At 36.7% G+C, this 19,747-nt stretch overlaps 1 protein-coding gene across 2 annotated transcripts in view; it reads left to right on the top strand.

Annotated features, from left to right (window-relative positions):
- LOC131046017 (general transcription and DNA repair factor IIH subunit TFB1-3) overlaps positions 1–19,747 on the top strand; it is a 255,073-nt gene that overhangs the window by 87,226 nt on the left and 148,100 nt on the right. For both annotated transcript variants that reach the window (XM_057979650.2, XM_057979649.2), the window contains exon 14: positions 6,933–6,998. In XM_057979650.2, the coding sequence (XP_057835633.1) occupies positions 6,933–6,998 (66 nt within the window). The remainder of the gene's footprint in view (positions 1–6,932; positions 6,999–19,747) is intronic.

The raw sequence follows: 19,747 nt of genomic DNA, 5'->3' as shown, positions 1-19,747 counted from the left end.
GGATTAAACAAAGTTGATCTCTTTAACTTTGTATCCTTTGTTTCTCACAATGTGGCCTGACACTTTCTCATGATATCCATTAATGAAATGATAGAACTAGGCTTATAAAATGTAAACCCAATCATTAGTGAAAAACCAAATCAACCAGACAATTGCCTTTAGTTGTTTGCTTGCATGGAATCAGAAAACACACCTTACCGGTCTCTAAATGGTAAACAAGTAATCACTTGTTTTTGTTGACAAAGACAAAGTTACTGCAAAATCTTTGAAGCTCCTTTGCTATGGTCTAGAAGGAACTGGTAGGGGCATACACTATCCCGACTTTTTTTTTTCTAGGCTTACTAGTTCTACAAAAAGTAAATCCAATCATTAGTGCAACAACAAATCAGCCACATCATTTCTTTTACTGGTTTTCTTCCATGGAATGAGAAAGCAAGTCTTACCGAATCGGCCTACAATGGTTAAAAAGTAATCACATTATAATGTCCCCTTTTTGGGATTACCCTATATTTTGCTCTAGAATCACAAGTTCAATAAAAACAAGGAACATAATATAGTTAAAGATATAACTTTACCCAAAGAACGTACAAGAAAGATAGATCCTGGTTGAGATCCTGCAATCATGGTAGACAATTATTGAAGATACAATTTATAAAATCAATTATTACCTCTAGGGTTAAAGAACATATATTCAAAATCATCTTAATTATATAATATCTGTAATTCATTATACGGGTTCAACCATAGCGGGACTCGGATAAGGAGACATGATAGGGTGCTTGAAGTGATCCTCACACTAGGCCCAAGAGCGGATATAGCATCCCTCTTGGCCTCATGTGGCCTTCCGCCATCCATCTTTCATGAGGTGGTGTACCTAGTGAGGAAGCTTGTACCTGCCCTCCCTATTCGTGCCACCTTATTCACCCTCCTATGATTGAGACTTCTTTGAATCCATTCCAACAATCAACCATTGTAGAGGTTGGAGGGGAAACTACAATAGGGTTCCCGGAGCATCCTTCCCATCTAAGCTTAAGGGCGGGATACACCTTGCCCCCCTTGGCCTCGTGTGGCAGGCCACCAACCATCCACCATGAGGTGTACTTAGAAGAGGATCTCATATCAGTTTCTCCCTCCTTGTATTCCCTCACTCAATTCGCCATGATTGATTGCAGCAATTTGATAAATAGACTAGAAATCTAGATATTCCACATTATTTCTTATAAGATGTTATGCATCAAATATATTTATTGTTGTATGCTTATTGTTGCTTATATTAGTATCTGAGGAAGGATGCATTAAAAACATTATCATGCTGCATACATCAAGCATACATATTAACATATATCCTTGCATACCACAATGTTTACTAGATCAGGTATGGCTATATTCTGAATTGCAGATTTCCTTAATTTTACCTGCCTATTGTTATCTTCTTTGTTATTTGATCCTCCTACTTGATTGCTGATTATATACTTATTTCTGTCTTGTTAGTTACCCCCTCTTCCTTGATATGGTGATCCTTTTATATCCCTCAAGATGGAATGGAGAGTCGTGTCCCTCACCTCCGGTCACCTCTTTTCCAATACAGGTGTCTCTTGTGGACTACCCGATGCCCTTTTGTTAACAAAATGGCTTCTTAATCATCACTCTTTGACAACCACTTTGTGTGGTGATTAAGTATTTTATATGATGATTAAGCTTATTTTTTGCTGATCGGTGATCTCCTTAGGTAGTGGATCTTATGCATTGTTTTATTCCCTTCTAGCAGATGGTGAAGAATGTAATCCCGGTGGGGCCATGATACAGATGCCTTTCTTGACAAAGAAAGTTACTGCAAAATCTATGAAGTTTCTTTCTTACGGTCGATAAGGAACCGATAGTGGCATACACAATCCCAATTTCTTTTTTTCTAGGTTTACTTGTTCTACACAAAACTCATTCCCTTATGAATCTATCAATGTTGACTTGTATATTTGGCCAATATACATAGCTTTATAAATGTGCCAATATCTTTATCATACCAATGTGATCAACAACCTTTGAAGTGTGAGGCTCTCTCATTAGCTGAATTCTTCTTTTGAGGCACCCAATATTTCACCAACTTGTAGCATAAACCTCTCTGGATATAGTAATCTTCCTTGGAATTAAAATCTTCACTCTGAGCTCAATATAAATGTTAATGCATTAGATGGTCATAATGAATTTGGCCAAAAATCAATATATCATCCAAGATAGAATGGCAAATGCCTCATGAAATTAGTCAGAGCATTATGAAATGCAAAAGGAATTACAAGCCACTGATACAAAACTTGCTTTGTTTTGAATATGATTTTCCATGCATCACCCTCCTTGAGTCTCACTTGATGACAATTGGATGCAAATCTTCATTTAGGAGAGCTCAGTCACAATAGCAACTTATTGACTTAAGATTGTTTTCAACTTATATGATATTGATACAAATAGAAAAGGATGAAGTCATAGACTTAGTTTTTTCATATGGTTCAAGAGAAAGAGTTACCAACATCAGGAAATGTTTTGTTTGTGTTAATACTGTATAGTTGATGATGAAAAATAATTTGAATGAATGATTCAATAATCGGATAATTACATTGAACGATATACACACGTATATATAGAGGTTAGAAGACGATGTTCTATAATTAGAACATAACATAAAAGTAAAAGACTAAAGAGCTCAACGCTAAATTAAGCGTGAAAGCTAAATTAAGCTTAAAAAGCTAATTACATAAAAAAAGTAAATTTAACAAGCTAAATAAGTCGACTAAAAAGCTAAATAGCTAAATAAGTCGACAACTAAGTTGACTGCTAAAAATAGAAGATGACCATTATAGAAGATACTAATATTATTTTAACACCCTCCCTAATGGTCATTGTACTCAATACCCTACAGAAGACACTGCAGGTGTTATGATCACAAATGCAAAGACCATCTGCTGCTACGAAGACCCTCCCTAGATCTGCAGAATGTAAATGACCAAGAGTACCAAAAGCCATCCAAGCGAATGTAGCCTTCACATGCGAATTAGAGATGTGGCACACACGAATTATTTAAGTCTGAAACAATGATTTTGAGGAAAAAATCAGCAAACCCTTTTGCTGGAGAGTACCAACTCCAAAACTGATTGCAAGATACCATGGTTGCAAATGTTCGCCCTGGTAGGTGTGACCCAAACTGATTGCAACAAAGCTCGATTTCTGAGGAGAAAAATCGATCAAAACCAGAGAATTTCGCGAATCACAAATCCCATGTGAACTTCGCGTATTACAGATGATTTTTGAGGAAAAAATCTTAAAAACCAGCAAACAATTTTTGAAGACAAAATTATGAAAACCTAGAAATCCCACGCAAGCTTTGCAGATGACAGATAATAATTTTTAAGGAAAAAATTCTAAACCCTGTGAACAATTTTTGAGAAAAAAAATTGTGGAAACCCTCCCATGATTTTTTGTGGAAAAAATCAGAAAACTGACAGACAATTTTTCAGGAAAAAATTGTGAAAACCCTAGGACCTGTAGGACGAGGTCTGGCCTAAATCAATCTGATAAATGTAACGATATTCAGATATCGTGAAGATGCACTATTTCCAGGTGTTGTGGCAGTTGTTGAACTTCTGGCTGTGTTCCAACATGATGCTGGTCAAAGATGCCATCACCGAAATTGAGATTGATCGAGGTCAATTGAGTGAAAGCAAGAGACAAAAGAATCTGATTGTTTTTAAAAAAAAATCAGAATAGAAGCATCTGCTGAAAAAACTGAAACCTTGGAGAAGAATTCTGGCACAAATTTTAAGGCGCAAATTTTGAGGTTTGGAAGAAACCCAAAAATTAAAATTTTCTGCAAACTTAAAACCTGAAATTTTTCTTGAAAATAATTAGAAAAAATAATAATTTGTAGAAAATAAAAAAATATTTCTGATTTTTTTTTTTTGTAAAAAAAAGAAAAATATAGATGATTTTGTTTTAAAAAAAAATGTAAAAAAAAATAGGGGCAGAAACCCTAGGTCGGATGTACAACATAAATAGTGCCTACAAAATTAGCAGAAATCGCTGATTATTTTTAAATTCCAAGGCAAATTCGTTGGCACAAAATTCAAGGCATGGAAAATGAGGCAACCAGAAAAATCTGAGATCAACTAAAAAAAACTCTCGAAAAACCCACCAAGAATCTAAAAATCAGAATGCAAATCCGACGGCTCAAAAATGGAGGCGCAGAAAACGATGCACCTAGAAAAATCTGACAACGACCCAGTTGAGGTCTCGTAAAACCCACCAAGAATCTGCAACTAGAATAAAATTTTGACTTGAACTAAAGGGTCAAAACCCTAGTCGAAAATTGTAGAAACCCTAGGAAAATTTTCAATTTGCAAAAAAAAACCTCGAGGTTGCAGGCTCGAAAATCTCCAGAACCCTAAAAAAAATGAACTGCTGCCCATCACAAAGAAATTCGCCCACAAACCAGAAACCCTCGAAACCCTCAAAAAGCCTTCAAAAAAGGAAAATCGTTTTATATAAAAAAACAATTAAAAAAAATCTGGAAAATATTCCAAAAAGAAGGCCATGAATTTTTATTAAAAAATTCGCCAAACTTTAAAGAATCCCAACGACTCGCTCTAATACCATGAAAAATAAATTGAATGAATCATTCAATAATTGGATAATTACATTGAATGATATACACAAGTATATATAGAGGTTACAAGATGATGTTCTATAATTAGAACATAATGTTAAAGTAAAAGACTAAAGAGCTAAACGCTAATTTAAGCGTGAAAGCTAATTACATAAAAAAAGTAAATTTAACAAGCTAAATAAGTCGACTAAAAAGCTAAATAGCTAAATAAGTCGACAACTAAGATGACTGCTAAAAATAGAAGATGACCATTATAGAAGATACTAATATTATTTTAACAGACTGGTGTGAGAGAAAAAGGAGTAGCAGCAAAATATGTTGATAAAGGAAATGAGTGCACATGACTGCACTTTGTATCTATATGTTCTGTAATGTCCCCTTTTTAGCTCGTTCCTATTCTTGAGTGATTAGCCTATCATTTTGATCCTCGTAGGCTAATAATTGTGGATAGAGGGTCTTCTAAGGCAGAGGCTTGGTTAAAGGAGGTTCTTGTCTTCTCTAGAATTCAGTTTGTTCCAGTTTGGTCTTCGTTTGGCTCAGATTGGACTTCATTTGGCTCAGATTGGACTTCATTTGGCTTAGATTCATATAGTTACTATTTATAGTAAGTCAGTGGATGTTAGAGAGGGACCCTTACTATTTTAGTAAGGCGGTTGGATGTGCAATGGATGCAGTGTGTTATCTCCTTGAGCAGACATAATTGAATTATATGCATTATTGTGGAAGTTATGGCATTTTTATTATTATTAAAGTTGTACTTTAATAATAATAATTAATTAATTTATTTAAAAATGCACATCATTTAAATATCTAATTGACTTTATTAAGAGGGGATTATTTAATGAATTATGAAGTCAATTATTTAAAGTGCATTTAAGTTATATTGGGGGCCCACTTTAAGAGATGATATATTAAATGCTTTAAAAAGTATACTTTATTATAACTGATAAAGTGTTATTTAAAGTTAGATATAAGTGTTAATGAACTTAAACACCAAATGGAGGGAAAAGTAAATGAAATTAAAGTGAAATTTAATGAGATGAAGCCAAATGCAAATTAAATATTATATAAAGGCATTTGAAAAGGGATTTCATTCATTCTGGGAGCATTTGTTATTTCTTCATTCATGAACTGTGGAAGAAGATGAGAGTTTTCTGCCATATCTAGCATTGGAGAATGTAGCCTCTTCAGTGTTAGCAATTTTGAGGCTGTGAGATACCAGCTGAGATTATTGCCGGAGTGTGGGCTTCATCCAGAAGTCCAATTTGTGCCTAAAGTGAAGGATTTTATCAAGGGTTTGGGGAGCAATAAAGGTTAATCAACTGCAGACTTGAAGATTCATTATTGTAGCCATTATAGATCAGACTGAAGCTTCATTTCCAGATTTTATTGTTGCTGCAGCCCGTAGAATTCATCACCAGGTTTAGGCGAATTCATCACCAGGTTTAGGTGTGTTCTTCATCAGACCTAAACGCCTATCAAAATGTGCTTCTCTGTTCATCTTGGTGGACGCCACAACTACTGCAACCTTGGTGAATGTTATATGTTGAAGAATTCTTTACCAGCAGGCGCACTGTCAAGTATTTTCAACAGCAAACTGCCATTACATTCGAGGTTTCTCATTATATATTAACATCATTTAGTTTGGCATGTTGTACTTGGCTTTGGCATTCGAAAATAAGGAGTTACAAGGTTGCACAATAACTGTTTGATGAAATGCCTTTGTTGTAGTTATTCATTTCAGTTTATATTGAATCACTAGTATGCATGCCAAGTGTTTGTAGAAATGCTTATTGGCTGTAGGAATTAGTTACAATCATTTTCAATCTTCATAAGCCATTGGAAATCCAAAAGAGAAGTCTTGCATTGTATCTCTGTTATTTGTTGAGCTTATTTACATTCTTTTTAAGCCTTTGGTCATCATTGGCATCATCAAAACAAAACCAAACAAACTGAAACAAAGAACAGCAAGTACAGACTTTTCAAGACAAGTGTTTGACAATATTCCTTGGAGCTCAAATCATCACAACAGGATCAGATTTACCAAGGGATATTACATGTTCTTTGCCCCTATGTTTAACATTCTCTTTCAGTAATTGAGTACATAATTCTCATTTCAATGGCAACAATGATTAGAAATAAATTATGTTTTTGCATGAATTTGTCTTCCATTTATAAAAAAATTAGCTAAACTGAAATGTGAGATCATACAATTAATATGTTTCAGTTTTTCTCCACACATGGGCCATACGTTCTGATTTTATCTATTGTTCTTTTGCAGATTAGGAAGGTTGACCCAACTGTAGACATGGCCTCAGATTTTGCAGACGATTATACACACTTACCGGTAATCCAATTTTCTAATATACCTCAAAAAAGTATTAGAATAATGTTAAATATTAAAAGATATGGTTTACAGTTGTGATATTAAGCCACCTTTGTGGTTAGTGTTTTCTTTTTATTTTTTTCGTTTTCTTTTTAGTGAGTCGTGCAATGTTTTTCTTTTTGGGTGAAAGTTGTAATATTAAGCCGCCTTAGTGGCAAGTGTTTTCTTTTTATTTTTTTAGTGTGCTTTTTAGTGAGTCATGTAATGCTTATCTGTTTGGGTGGTTTTTTCTCGAATCTCTATATAACGTGATGAAACTCTTTGTAATAGTCAATCTTGTTATTTGATAGAATATTGAAATATTGTGCTATATTAATTTTTACAATATGATATCAGAGCAGGGGGTCACATGCATTTACTAGTTGAAACAAATGGTGAAAATCTCAAGTTGTTCTTGATATAATTTGTGGCCTATCTCGTGAGGGTTTTAAGGTTTAATCATGGGTTGGCTTATTTTTTTTGTGTCGGCAGATTTATTTATTTAAAGAATCGTGTAAGAATTTTGATGCAAAATAACTTGCATGTGCACATATGTGAGTTGTGTGTACTTGCATTTTGCTTGCTTGCCACTGCATGCGAAGGATTAATGTGCTTGAAGTTTTGAGCATTTCTTCTATTATAATATTTTAGCCTCGCTAGCTTGTGGGAATCTATTTGAAGGAATTGCAAATCGTTAAAGGCTTGTGGATTGCAGTGGATGTTTTGTGTGATGCTTTTATGCAGATCAGTTTCTTAAATTTATTCAAAATTTCAGCAAGAAGGCACTAAGGTTTGAAAATATTCAGTCTTATTATATTTTTTCGCAAATGGAAATTTTTGTTGGTGTTGCTTTACATGATCAACACAGTGAAGATGGAGTAGACTTGGAAGGTTGGACAACCATGCACTTGGTCTATGGGTATCTTGAAGTAAAATTTGTTGAGGTACTTCCTGAAGCTAATGCCAACGCACTTTGTCGCCATGTTGAAGATCGTCCAGATGCATTTCTAGGAGATCTAGGAAAGATTACAATGCCAAATGAATCACACATGTTTAAAGAATCTCACACTTTGAAGACAAGAAGGAATTCAGTATAGATAAAACTCAAAATGGATGGTTGCAGTTAGTAGTTTGGAAGTCTGTGATCTTGGGAATAATACTTTTATGAGGGTTATGAGACAACTTGATGGAGCTCAGTGCAGTAGCTCAACATGGATTTTCGTCCATGTTAGAATATTGTCATTTATGTCAAAAGGTATGGGAAAGATTGTTGTCATTGACGACGAAGGTGTATGAGGAAGATTAGTTGTCATTGATGTCAAAGTAATTGTCTGAGTTTGTCATTGATGCTAAAGGTGAATTAGAAACAATGGCCTCACAAGGCTACAAAGTAAAACAAGTGAGACATTTCTGTAAAGCAATCAGAAGAAAAAAAGTCTGCAGATGTACAAAAGAAAACATTATGGAAACAAACGTAAAATAAGTAAGATTTTGATGGGCGTAGTTCTTATCATTCAGGGACAGCATCCAATATCAAATATGTTAGAAAGTTTGTGGCACGAGAGCTTGTTTGTAGAGAACAATGTGGCTGCTATGGAGAAGAATTATAAGTGTCAAGATGCAACAAAAGAATAAGATTGATAGCATTGATGGCATCATTATTATTAGGACTGATTATTGGTTAAGGAGATAATACGGCAGCGATGGTGTTGGATAAAATATTAATAATCAGTGCTTTACATTATGGAGCAAGTTCACAATTAATAAACATACAATCGAATTGATGTTTATCTCCATCAAAGACAACTCTATTGGCGATAAAGAATATATGAAATTTAAATTAAATATTTAAATTTATTTGTTTTGGTGGACTCCCATGATAGTGATCAACAGCAATTCTCATCCAAACATGGACAACGATCATGAACAGCAATATATGGATATAAAATTAATATTAGCAGCAGCATATTAGATGATTAATATGAGCCGCCATACATAATTAATTTGTATAAAATCAATATCAGCATCACCCAAATAAAGCAGCACCTAAGATAAGAATTGGTTTTGTTTATATTAACCAGCGATTTCATCATGAGCAGTGATGAGATAATGAAAAGACAATAACTCAAAAGGTGCAGTGATTAAAGGAAGTGATCCATATTAAAGATAAGAGAAGTGATTAGTCAATGAGATATTAAGTCACTTATTAAAGGACAGCAGTGATTAATATAAGTCATCAGTATTTCTCATTAACAAAAGGCAGTGATTTATTATAAAAGGTAGTGATTATCAAAGGTTGAGATTACATTTTCAAAGGCAGTGACTATATGGAAAGGCTGTGAACCTTTCAACATAATTGATATAAAGAATAAGACACTTGTGAGATGAGTAAGTGTGGAGATTTGAAGATATAAAAGGAAATAAGGAATATGTAGAGAGCAGATCTGGTATGGAAGAAAAAATGCATCAAATGTATATATAAAGAAATACAAAGAATACTATTTAATTGGGAGTGTTGTGTCAGTGAAATACAAAGAAAAATTCATTCATCATAAGAAGATCGTATGAAGAGTTAGGGAGATTACTTTATGCAGATTGGTATGAAGAGATTGAGTTAAGGCAGATTTGTTCGTGAAAGACATGACTATTCAAATGGTTGTATCCATTTCACGGTGTTGCATCCATTCATAGAATCATTAAAAGAAATAAAGACAGATTGTTCAAGTGGAGCAGAAGTGAGGAATAAAAGGTATATATCATATGCGTACATCAGATTAAGGAATTGAGAAGAAGCAGATATAAAGCATATATATGCAGATATAAAGAAGATGCAGATATATATAGGGAACATTTGAAGAAGTGGAAGAAGAATGTATGCAGAATTGTTAGCAAGAATATATGAAGATTGTAAGGCAGATTTATAATATATTTTCTGAGGAGACTATGATCAGTTTTGTGGCAGATTTATGATCACTGTTATAGCAGATTGGAGAAGAGAATTATAGCAGAATTTAGAGGACAAATTGAATGAGGGCTTTTTGCCTCTAGTGGGTTGGTGCTCACAAATCAAATGAGGGGTTGGTGCCTACAAGGTTTGTGAGAAGATTTTATATAAAAGCGACATTTTTGCGTGTTTTTCTCCCACAAGGATTTCCATGTAAATCTCGTGTTCTACTTGCATTGTGTAATTGTTGCGTCTTATGTTGTTGAATTTGTGCAATTGATATGCTTATGGTATTAAGTATTAAAAGGTAAAAAATGTTGTTATACTGATTTCTCCCCCTGCCCCATCCTGCCGCCCATCTCAGTATAACTGTGTGCTCATCAGTCCAATGGCGTGAGAGATTTATGGTTCAGGATTTCGGGTAGGTGGTAATTCGGGAAGTTAACAATTCACCTCAGGAGCTACACTTTTATGGAGGTTCAAGGCAGCTTGATGGAGTCTACCTGGTGTATGGTCTGTTTTCAAAGAAAAGCTTCTGAAGAATGGAAAATCTATAGATCAGGGTGTTTTTAGTTTGATATGTTTTGTTTTGAGTGAAATAAGCCTTAAGGGGGTTTATTAGAATAATATTAAATTATTAAAAGATAAGGCTTACATTTGTAATAAAGCCAGCTCAGTGGTAAGTCTCTTCTTTCTAATTTTTTAGTTTGCTTTTTAGTGAGTCATGTAATGTTTATCCGTTTGGGTTGTTTCTTCTCCAATCTCTATGTAAGGAGATGAAACTCTTTGTATTAATCAATCCTGTTATTTAATAGAAAATTAACAAGAAAACGTTCCACATTTGAATCAACAAGAAAAAGTCTTCATTTATAGGAATATGCTATCGGTGAAATTTGTTTTCCTTCTAATGGGAATTCAACATTTCTTATTTTTAAGATTTGTGATACTAATATATTATAGTTAAAAAGGTGGATATAAGTCTGTGGCACTTAAGTGATGCTTTACCCACACAATCTATCCAATAAAAGATATTAATGCCCAAGAACTCGAGGTTGACATTGCAAACTATTTGTTTTAACTAATCAAATAATGTAAATATGCAATAATGGAAGGGAAATGAAAAAATGTTTATATTTGGCCTGACATCTCTTTCTATAATGCAAGAAATTTTTGTTATTTGGTGACAGATATGGTCTTCTTGTTATGATTTTTTTTTTGATTAAGATGCTTTGTCAAAATTGTATCAGGTTTCATGTTATAATATAATAGACAAAAGTTGTCTCTTAGGAAGAAATAAAATATACTGTTGTCCACAAATAGATTAGTGGAAGTTGAAACTACAGTTTGAGATTTTTCTTTTATTTAAAATACTTTTTCAAATTTATTCCAATGGTTGATTTGTAGAAGTGTGCGTTTTCCCTTGTAGGTAGATGGAAAGAAGAAAATATAAGAGTGTTCATGAATGCTCAAGTAGATCAAAGGGAATTTAAACTACTTGCTTTTTGGATTGAATTACTTACACCTTGGCAAAGAATTAATATGATTGTTGTGAATTTCTCTATGTTCAAGCCCACGTTTTCTAACAGTGTGGGAGCAACTTGTGGCCTTGAAAATATACTTTTCAGATGGATATGTTTTCAGGAACATAGACACTTGTCTCAGGTATGTCATCGCCAATCACACTTCGAGAATCCAATTCTGGAAAATCTGGATCTTAGAGATCAAACTGGTAGGCCAGCCCTTTAAATTAAAGCTAGGTTGCCAATTCGGGTATGGGTTTAGGGCTCGAGTTTGCTGGTACGATACTTATTTTTCTTAGGTTTGTTTTATTGTAGAACTCACGATCTTGTCAAAGATACTGTATTGCATTTGGTGATTATGTGAATTAGACTTGGTGTATGAGTCTCAGATGATTGATGTTGTTGATAGATGGACTCATGAGTTGAACTAACTCACAACAAGTTTGGATTGAGTTTTCTAGCTATGGGCATCACATTAGCATAAAATGGAACAATGGAGTAGAATTGTAGGGCTCTTTGCAGATATGTCAAACTAGGCATTGAGCTAAAGATTGAGAATCTCAACATTAAAGGTGACTTACTATTAATGAACATGATTTGCAAGTTCCAAAAGAATTCTTGTTATTTCATGATACTGTTGACATGTATTTTGTACACAATCATACACAGAATAAAATACCCAAGGGTACCTTATCCTCTCTTGAATAAAGCCTCTGATTGCTGAAGATGTCGCAAAAAGGATCAATCAGGGTGACTCCAATGTTCTTTTATGTAGGGTCTCTACGTGTGGATAAGCACCAGTGGTCGTTGTGAATGCTGTTTCATCAAGGGGCCTTACGTCCTCCGATTTGCAGGAACAGAAATTTCCTAAAACTAATAAGTTCTTCAAAAAAAAGATCAAAAGGTAGAGTTTACAAGGGATAAATTCTAATCTAATCCTATGAATGACCCAATGTAGGCTAGACTTGGCAAGATTCTACCAATTTCAATATTGCCATGAAATAACAACCCAACTGAAATTGATGCGATCTTCTAAGGTAACAAATGATTTTTCAATTCATCAAGGATCATGGACACTACCACAAAGGCACATATCCAAAGCTCAATGACGATTGAAGGTTTAAGTAATTCAAGTATCTCCAGTTGACCACGCAAGTCGTTCCCACAATCAGTAAGAAGCTAGTGGTTTGGAACGTGAATCTCACCAAAATCAAGCCCAACACTTAGTCCTTCAAACTCAAATACTACTTCGACTGAGAATGATTCAAGAAAGTAAACAACCATGAAGATAGCCACAAGAATTGCAATAAAACACCATAACTTCAATATTTTATTGATCTCAAAGCCAAAATAGACAACAATTGCTTGAAATTCCTTCTTCAAAACTCAATCTTGCTACAAAATAACTTTCTTCTCTCTAAAAGCTCTAATCTTCTAACTATTTCTTATTTTCTCTCTAATCTCTCATTTCTAATCTCTAATGAAAATGAGTGAGGGTATATATAGCATCCTCAATTACAATGAACGGCCCAGATCAAAAGAAGATCAATGGCTGAGATTCTGACACCTAAACCCTAATTAGGGTTTTATTACAAAAGTTCCCTTTTTATTGCACAACATTAAATGCATAGCCAAATATTTAATTTGGCACAAAAATCTAGGAAACATAGACCAATGACAATTAAGGTGCCATGTCATCTATAACAACCTCTCTTCTAGAACCTTATTCCCTTTCCAATGCTCCTTTTTAGCATATGCAATGAATCTGGACAGGATTCCCTCGATCTCAGCAATAGGAATCTCAGGAAGATTCCTCATTTGTTCCTCCAAGTGAATAATCTGATCAAAGGCCTTGAGAAGAGCTGCGTCCCATTCAGGTTCGAGTTCCTTAATTTTCTCAATCAGGAGCATAGTAGCAAACATTTGATCTCTTTGCTCATCTGTAATCACATTCTCGTCCTTGCAAAAGATGACTTTGACCCTTTCTTCCAATTCTTGAAGATCCACATCTGTCTCAACTTCGATCCTTCTGCCAAGAATAGTACATAAAACCCCAAACACCTTGTCCTGGATTGGATGGATGACCTCCTCTACCTGATTGCATTTGGTGCTGGTGTCCTCGAAGAGAACTTCCTTCATCTGGAGTAAAGTAGACCACTGGAGTAAATTATGAGCTCCTCCATCCATTATTTTTTCTTGTGCTAAGATCTTTCTTGGTGTTTGCCTGATTACTTGAAGAACAGGAATGATAACATCTTTAGTGTGAGCAAAGGCGGCTACTGTTATCATTAGGTTGTGGATGATCTCAAGGACCTGGATAGCCCGATGAATGGTCTGCATCATTCTTGTTGCAAACTCAACAACAACTGTATGGGATTTGTCAATCCAAGAGCTCATAAGCTGGACCAAGCTCTTAACTTTCTCTGCTTCACCAACTGATTCAAGGGGAAGTGCTTGCACAGGAGATACTGTTGGATCCTGACGTCCCAAAGGCTGACTGAGGTGGCTAAAGTAGCCTCTCCAAGCACTGACCTCTCTCTCAAGTTTTCTACTCTTTTCCATTTCTTCCTTAAGTTTATCTTTAAGTGCCTCAAATGAATCAGTTGCCTCATCCAATGCCTGCTCGGTGGTGAGTGGACCAAGCTCAACGGTTTCTACATCATACTCTTCTGCAAGAATCTCACCTTCGTACTTGTCCACTGCCGGTGTAGCTATCTGCAACTTCCTGGACCTTGTTTCATCTCTGATCATCTGGGACATTTTGGTGGCCTTCCTCTTTTCTGTTACTCCCTGAGAATCTCCAACAAGGCTATCTAAATCAATCACATTATCTTCGTCTTCGATCACAATTACCCTTGTTAACCTCTCCTTCAACCAATCTGGAATGGCGGACCTTGTCTCTCTAACTTGTATTTCTTTAGGTAGTGGCTCTTCTTTCCAGAGAGGAGACGTCGCTTCATCGTCGTTCTGGTCTTCATGTAGCTCATTGACCTGGGGAGATTGACTTGATGAACGTTGAGATGCCTGTCCTTCTTCAGGTTTATCATTCTGAACCATTGACTCCATAGATTCCTCAACTTCAAGTGTCCTCTTCTCTTGTCGAGAAGATGTGCCGAATGAGCGATCTCGATTGGCCTCTTGCTTCTTCTTGGAAGATTCTCTTTTCTCAGGTCTTTCCTTCCTCTTCGCACCTCTATGATGGGGATTGCCTTCACTTACGCTTCTGGGGTGAGGATTGCCTTCGCTTGTGCTTCTAGGATGAGGATGGCCCTCACTTATGCTTGTTCCTTCTGCCGACCTTTCCTCCAAAGTAAAAGTCATTGATATATTTTGCTCTCTCAACTTTTGATGTTGCACATCAACCCATCTGCGAGTACAGGACAAAACTGGAGCCATCAAAGTCTTCAAGTCCACAACCTCAGGTTCACTCCAATCTATCTTTACTGCTTTGTCCTCTCTATCATAAGAGGATTGGAGGTGCCTGCCACTGTCCTGAGCTTGATCGGCCACTCTGTAAACTTTGCATTTCCTGATGAAATCCAAAGGCAATCTGGAATGCATCTTTCTCTTCACTTCCAAATCATCTGAGAGATTCATCCAAAAGTCTTCTACCTGACATTCATGCTTGTATTTTCTACCAACTGTCTCCTCTATATGTCCATAAGGATCAAAATTCTCTCTCAATGAAAAGAATGAAAATGAATATAAGGCCAACTCCCTTTCTGCATCATCTAAAGCCGGGACATTAGGACATACCTCAACTGAATTTCCTAGTATGATAGGTACAGGAATCCCATTTCCATGCCTGTGTCTGAATGCCTTCGCATAAGCTGCCAACTGCGTAGTCACCTCAAGTAGTACTATTCTGTCTGTCGGATATCTTGGCAACATATAGGGAGGTGAAGGACACCCATGAACTCTAATATATGTAAACTTCTGGAATTGGATAAACCAAGCACCATACCTCTTTACAAGTTCTTGTGAATCCTGAGATAGCCGATTATGAATCCCGCCTTGCAGTGTCCTGGTGATGTTCATTGTGAAGGTATCATTGACTAACTTGTAATTATTCCCAGGTGGATGATGCAAATGAACATAAGTGTCACAAACTCTGACTTCTCCAGGTCCTCTTCCAATTGCTCCTCTGTGAGGTAGTCCTGCATATTCAAAACTCCTGATCAAGGCATATATGATGTATGAGCTCATGTGGAATGACTTGGTAGCCTTCAGTCTTCTCAACTGTACGTCCAAGCAATGGCTAATAATTCTAGCCCAATGAATTGTTCCTTTTCCTTGAACTATCACTTGGATGAAGAAGAACATCCACTTCTCAAAATAGAAGGCTTGAGGAGCCCCTGTAACTCGATTGAGTAAGGTTATCAAATCTCTGTACTCCTCCTGGAAGTCGATCCTATGTGGTGTGTTGGGAATCTTGCTCAGGCGAGGACGACTTTTGAGTAGCCAATTCTTGTTGATGATGCTCAAGCAAGTATCTGGATCATCTTCGTACATGGATCTAGCTCCTTCCAAGCTTTTGTAAATCATGTCTTTATGTTCTGGCAGATGGAGAGCTTCACTGATAGCCTCATCTGAAAGATAAGCCAAAGTGTTTCCTTCCTTGGACACGATCGATCTTGACTGTGGGTCATAATGGCGGGCACACTCGATCATCAGCTCATGGCACTGGACTGCTGGAGGGAAGCCGGCCGCCTTGATAATGCCACTCTCAATTATTCTCCTTGCGACAGGTGATGGCTTTCCAATGTAAGGGACCTCTCGAAACTTCTTCACACTGAAGTTTCCCAAGTTGGTATCTCCAATGTTGCTCCATTTTGACATGATCTTGGTCTCCATTTCTTCATTCCTTTGATCTTCCTTCATGAGGGCTGGACGACTGGTGGATGCTCCTGGCTTTGGGGTCGCCATCTCGACACCTACACAACATTTCATAATGAGCAACATACCTTGGAACGTAAAAATATAGATTAAGTTTAAGCTTTAAATTTAGGAAACTTCATGATAAATCTTTGAATTATCATTTCCTAAATATGACGATTATGCAATTGGAAATTCAAAATTTCAAAATTTCAAAATTTGGCTAGGAAGATCTTGTCATGCCTTTCTTTGAGAACTAGCTCTAAAAAGATGCAAAAAAAAAGCAAGTTTGCTAGGCAAAAAAATGTGGATCGAAGTCTTCAACGTGAGCTTCCTCTAGCAATTTCACCACCCTTAGCCTTCAACGTTTTGAGGAAAAATCGCTCCTCCAACAAAATTCGCACTCCTCCTTGGATCAAAACTCGCACTTCTCCTTGGATGAGATTTCGCTCCTCTCCTTGGATCAAGATTCGCACCTCTCCTTGGATGAGATTTCGCTCCTTCTATTGCTTCTCCAAATCGCACTTAAACAATGATTGAATGATGGATCAAAATGTTTCACAATACCTTTCTTATATAGGCGCTCACCATTATACTCTCCCATAGGCCGACTTGGTGGAAATGAAGCAAATAATAAACAAAATTAAATAAAAAGGAGGCCGACCTTTATAAAATATTTAAAATAAAACCCCAAGCGCACTCCTTTCATTTAATAATTTAATTAACTAATTAAATACCTTTGCAATTGAATTTCGATTTTTTAAAAGGCTAAATTCAATTATTAAATGCCTTATGCGAACTCATTAAATGCCAATTTTAATTAAAAATATTTCAAAGTTTTATCGAATTTGGCATTTAATGCAATTCAAAAAGTGTTAGCGCCTAGCATGGGAGATATTTGGGACATCAATAATATCGCTCTGGTCCCTTGGTGAGGGACAAGAGCGCCTCATGCATTTTAGCCTTGCAATTCTTGTTTTTCACGTTCAACACTTCATCCTGGACGCCCAAAATGGCATTTTACTTGAATATTTTGAGTTTGATCCATTCAATTTTTTGGACGAATGCTCCTTAGAACCATTTTCGCCCTGGTCCCTTGAAGAGGGACAGGAGCGATTTTGCCTTTTACCCTTGGTTTTTGTCTTTTCCAATCGCGAATGCAAGCTGTGAGGTAGGCAATGGTCATTATTGTTTGCTTCATGCATGTTCAATTTGCTTTTTCAAGACTAATTGAGCTCTCCCAAGGATTTTCGCCCTGGTCCTCCAGTGAAGGACAGGAGCGAACTTTGCATTTGAGCTTAAAATTGTCGACTTTTGACGTTAACTCCTTATTCATCGTCTTCTTAAAGACATTTTGGACCTTGCATGACTTCGCCTTGATATGGTTTTGGAAGGAAATGACTAGTTTAATAGAAATCGCCCTGGTCCTCCAGTGAAGGACAGGAGCGAACTTTAGTCCATGGCGCAAATCCTCAATCAACTTGATATCAAATTGTCTTCAAGGCGTAAAATGTCATTGCTTACTCCATCTTGAATGCTTGAAACGAAAGTGGCCTCTTAAAATTAGGCATACTTGAATATTTCGCTCTGGTCCCTTGGAGAGGGACAGGAGCGCTTTGGCCATTTCCATCAAGTTCTCGTGGTCTTTGCAACTTTGTTCCTCTTCGAAGCGTTCCTAATATCATCTCCATCATGTGCCTTGGCTTGGATCCGACCAAACTTGGAAGGGAAGTCTTGCTAATACATTTTCGCCCTGGTCCCTTGGTGAGGGACAGGACCGTTTTTGCATTTATAAGCTCACTTGTGTTTCGCCAACTTTCAAAATTGTCTTCAATGGGTTGGTTGTGCCTTCTTTCACTCATCTCCAACATGAAATTCGTTTTGACTTTGCGGGAAATTTGCCTTATGAGGAAATCGCTCTGGTCCCTTGGAGAGGGACAGGAGCGCCTTGGCCATTATGGGCTCACTTTGCGTTTTGCAACCTTCAAAATTATCTTCAAATGGAGTGACTATGCCCTCTTTCCTTCATATCAATCTTGAAATTCGCTTTACCTTGGCCAAAAACATGTCTTGAGGAAAAATCGCTCTGGTCCCTAGGAGAGGGACAGGAGCTACCTTTGATATTCGCTTTGGTCCCTTGGTCAAGGACAGGAGCGCCTTAGCCAATTTGGGTTGATTTTCAACTTCGTAGACGGCTCAAGTTATATTCAATGAACAAAGCCTTCTTCTCCCGACCTCCTTAAATCGCAAAATCACTTAACTCTTGTGTGGACAACATAAGTTTGGAATTCAAGCTCCGGTCCTTCAGTAAGGGACAGGAGCGATCCTTGTCATTTTAACATATTTCCTTGTTAGTTGGTCGCTCAAATTATATTCAATGGACAGAACGTGCCCTCCTTGACCTCTTCCAATCAAAAAAATGTCTTGGCCCTGCAAGGACGGTGCAACTTTGAAAAACAAGCTCCGGTGCTTCAGTGAGGGACAGGAGCGATTTTGGTCCTTAGGGTCAAATCTTCATAATTATCATCTCAAATTTCCTTTGCTGGGGAAGATACCATCATTTCGCAAGTTATGAACAAAAGTCCAAATCCAAAAAATGTCCAAGAAGGTGTGTTTGAGGAAAATCGCTCTGGTCCCTGGGAGAGGGACAGGAGCGAACTTGTCTTGCCAGGTAAAAAGCTCAACCTTCCGTTGCCAACGACCAAGTCTGGATACTCCTTTATGCTTGTTTCATCTTTCATTGCGTCCTTGATGCTCCATTTCGATCAACTAAGGCCCAAAATGACTTAAGAAAACCTTTTCGCCCTGGTCCTTCAGTGAAGGACAGGAGCAATTTGGTCTTAAACTTTAAAATTCATCATTTTTGAGTCTTCAAAATCTTCAAAATATTCAACTTACGTCCAATTTGTCCTCCTGGAGACCCTGCACAAAACAATTTAAACAAGTCAATAACCAATATGCACTAAATATCATTTTCGCCCTGGTCCCTGGGTGAAGGACAGGAGCGATTTCACCTCTGCAGGCCAAAATATCAAAAATTAGGTCTTCGAATCACTTGACAAGGCATAATTAGGTCATCTCCAAGGCCAGGGGCCAGTTAGTAAACCTTCAAAAAATTTGGTCAAAATTCACCTAGACAAAATTGCATAATTCAATCATTGAAATGCTAACACTTAATCATAACTTGAATGTGCCTTCAAAATCTTAACTGGACCCATCCTGAGACAAACTTGACCTCCTGGCAGGCTCATCTTATTTCAAAATTGCAATCAATGCGAGGGTGCTTAATAATCTGTCAAAATTGGACTGGACTTTGGCTTGAAAATATCAAAGGAAACCCTAAGGCTTAACCCTAATCCAGACGACTCACTCATTTAATTCAAAACCCTAAA

The sequence above is a fragment of the Cryptomeria japonica genome, chromosome 3 (assembly GCF_030272615.1).
Source record: "Cryptomeria japonica chromosome 3, Sugi_1.0, whole genome shotgun sequence".
In the NCBI taxonomy this organism is placed as follows: domain Eukaryota; kingdom Viridiplantae; phylum Streptophyta; class Pinopsida; order Cupressales; family Cupressaceae; genus Cryptomeria; species Cryptomeria japonica.
This window is presented reverse-complemented; position numbering and strand designations above follow the sequence as displayed.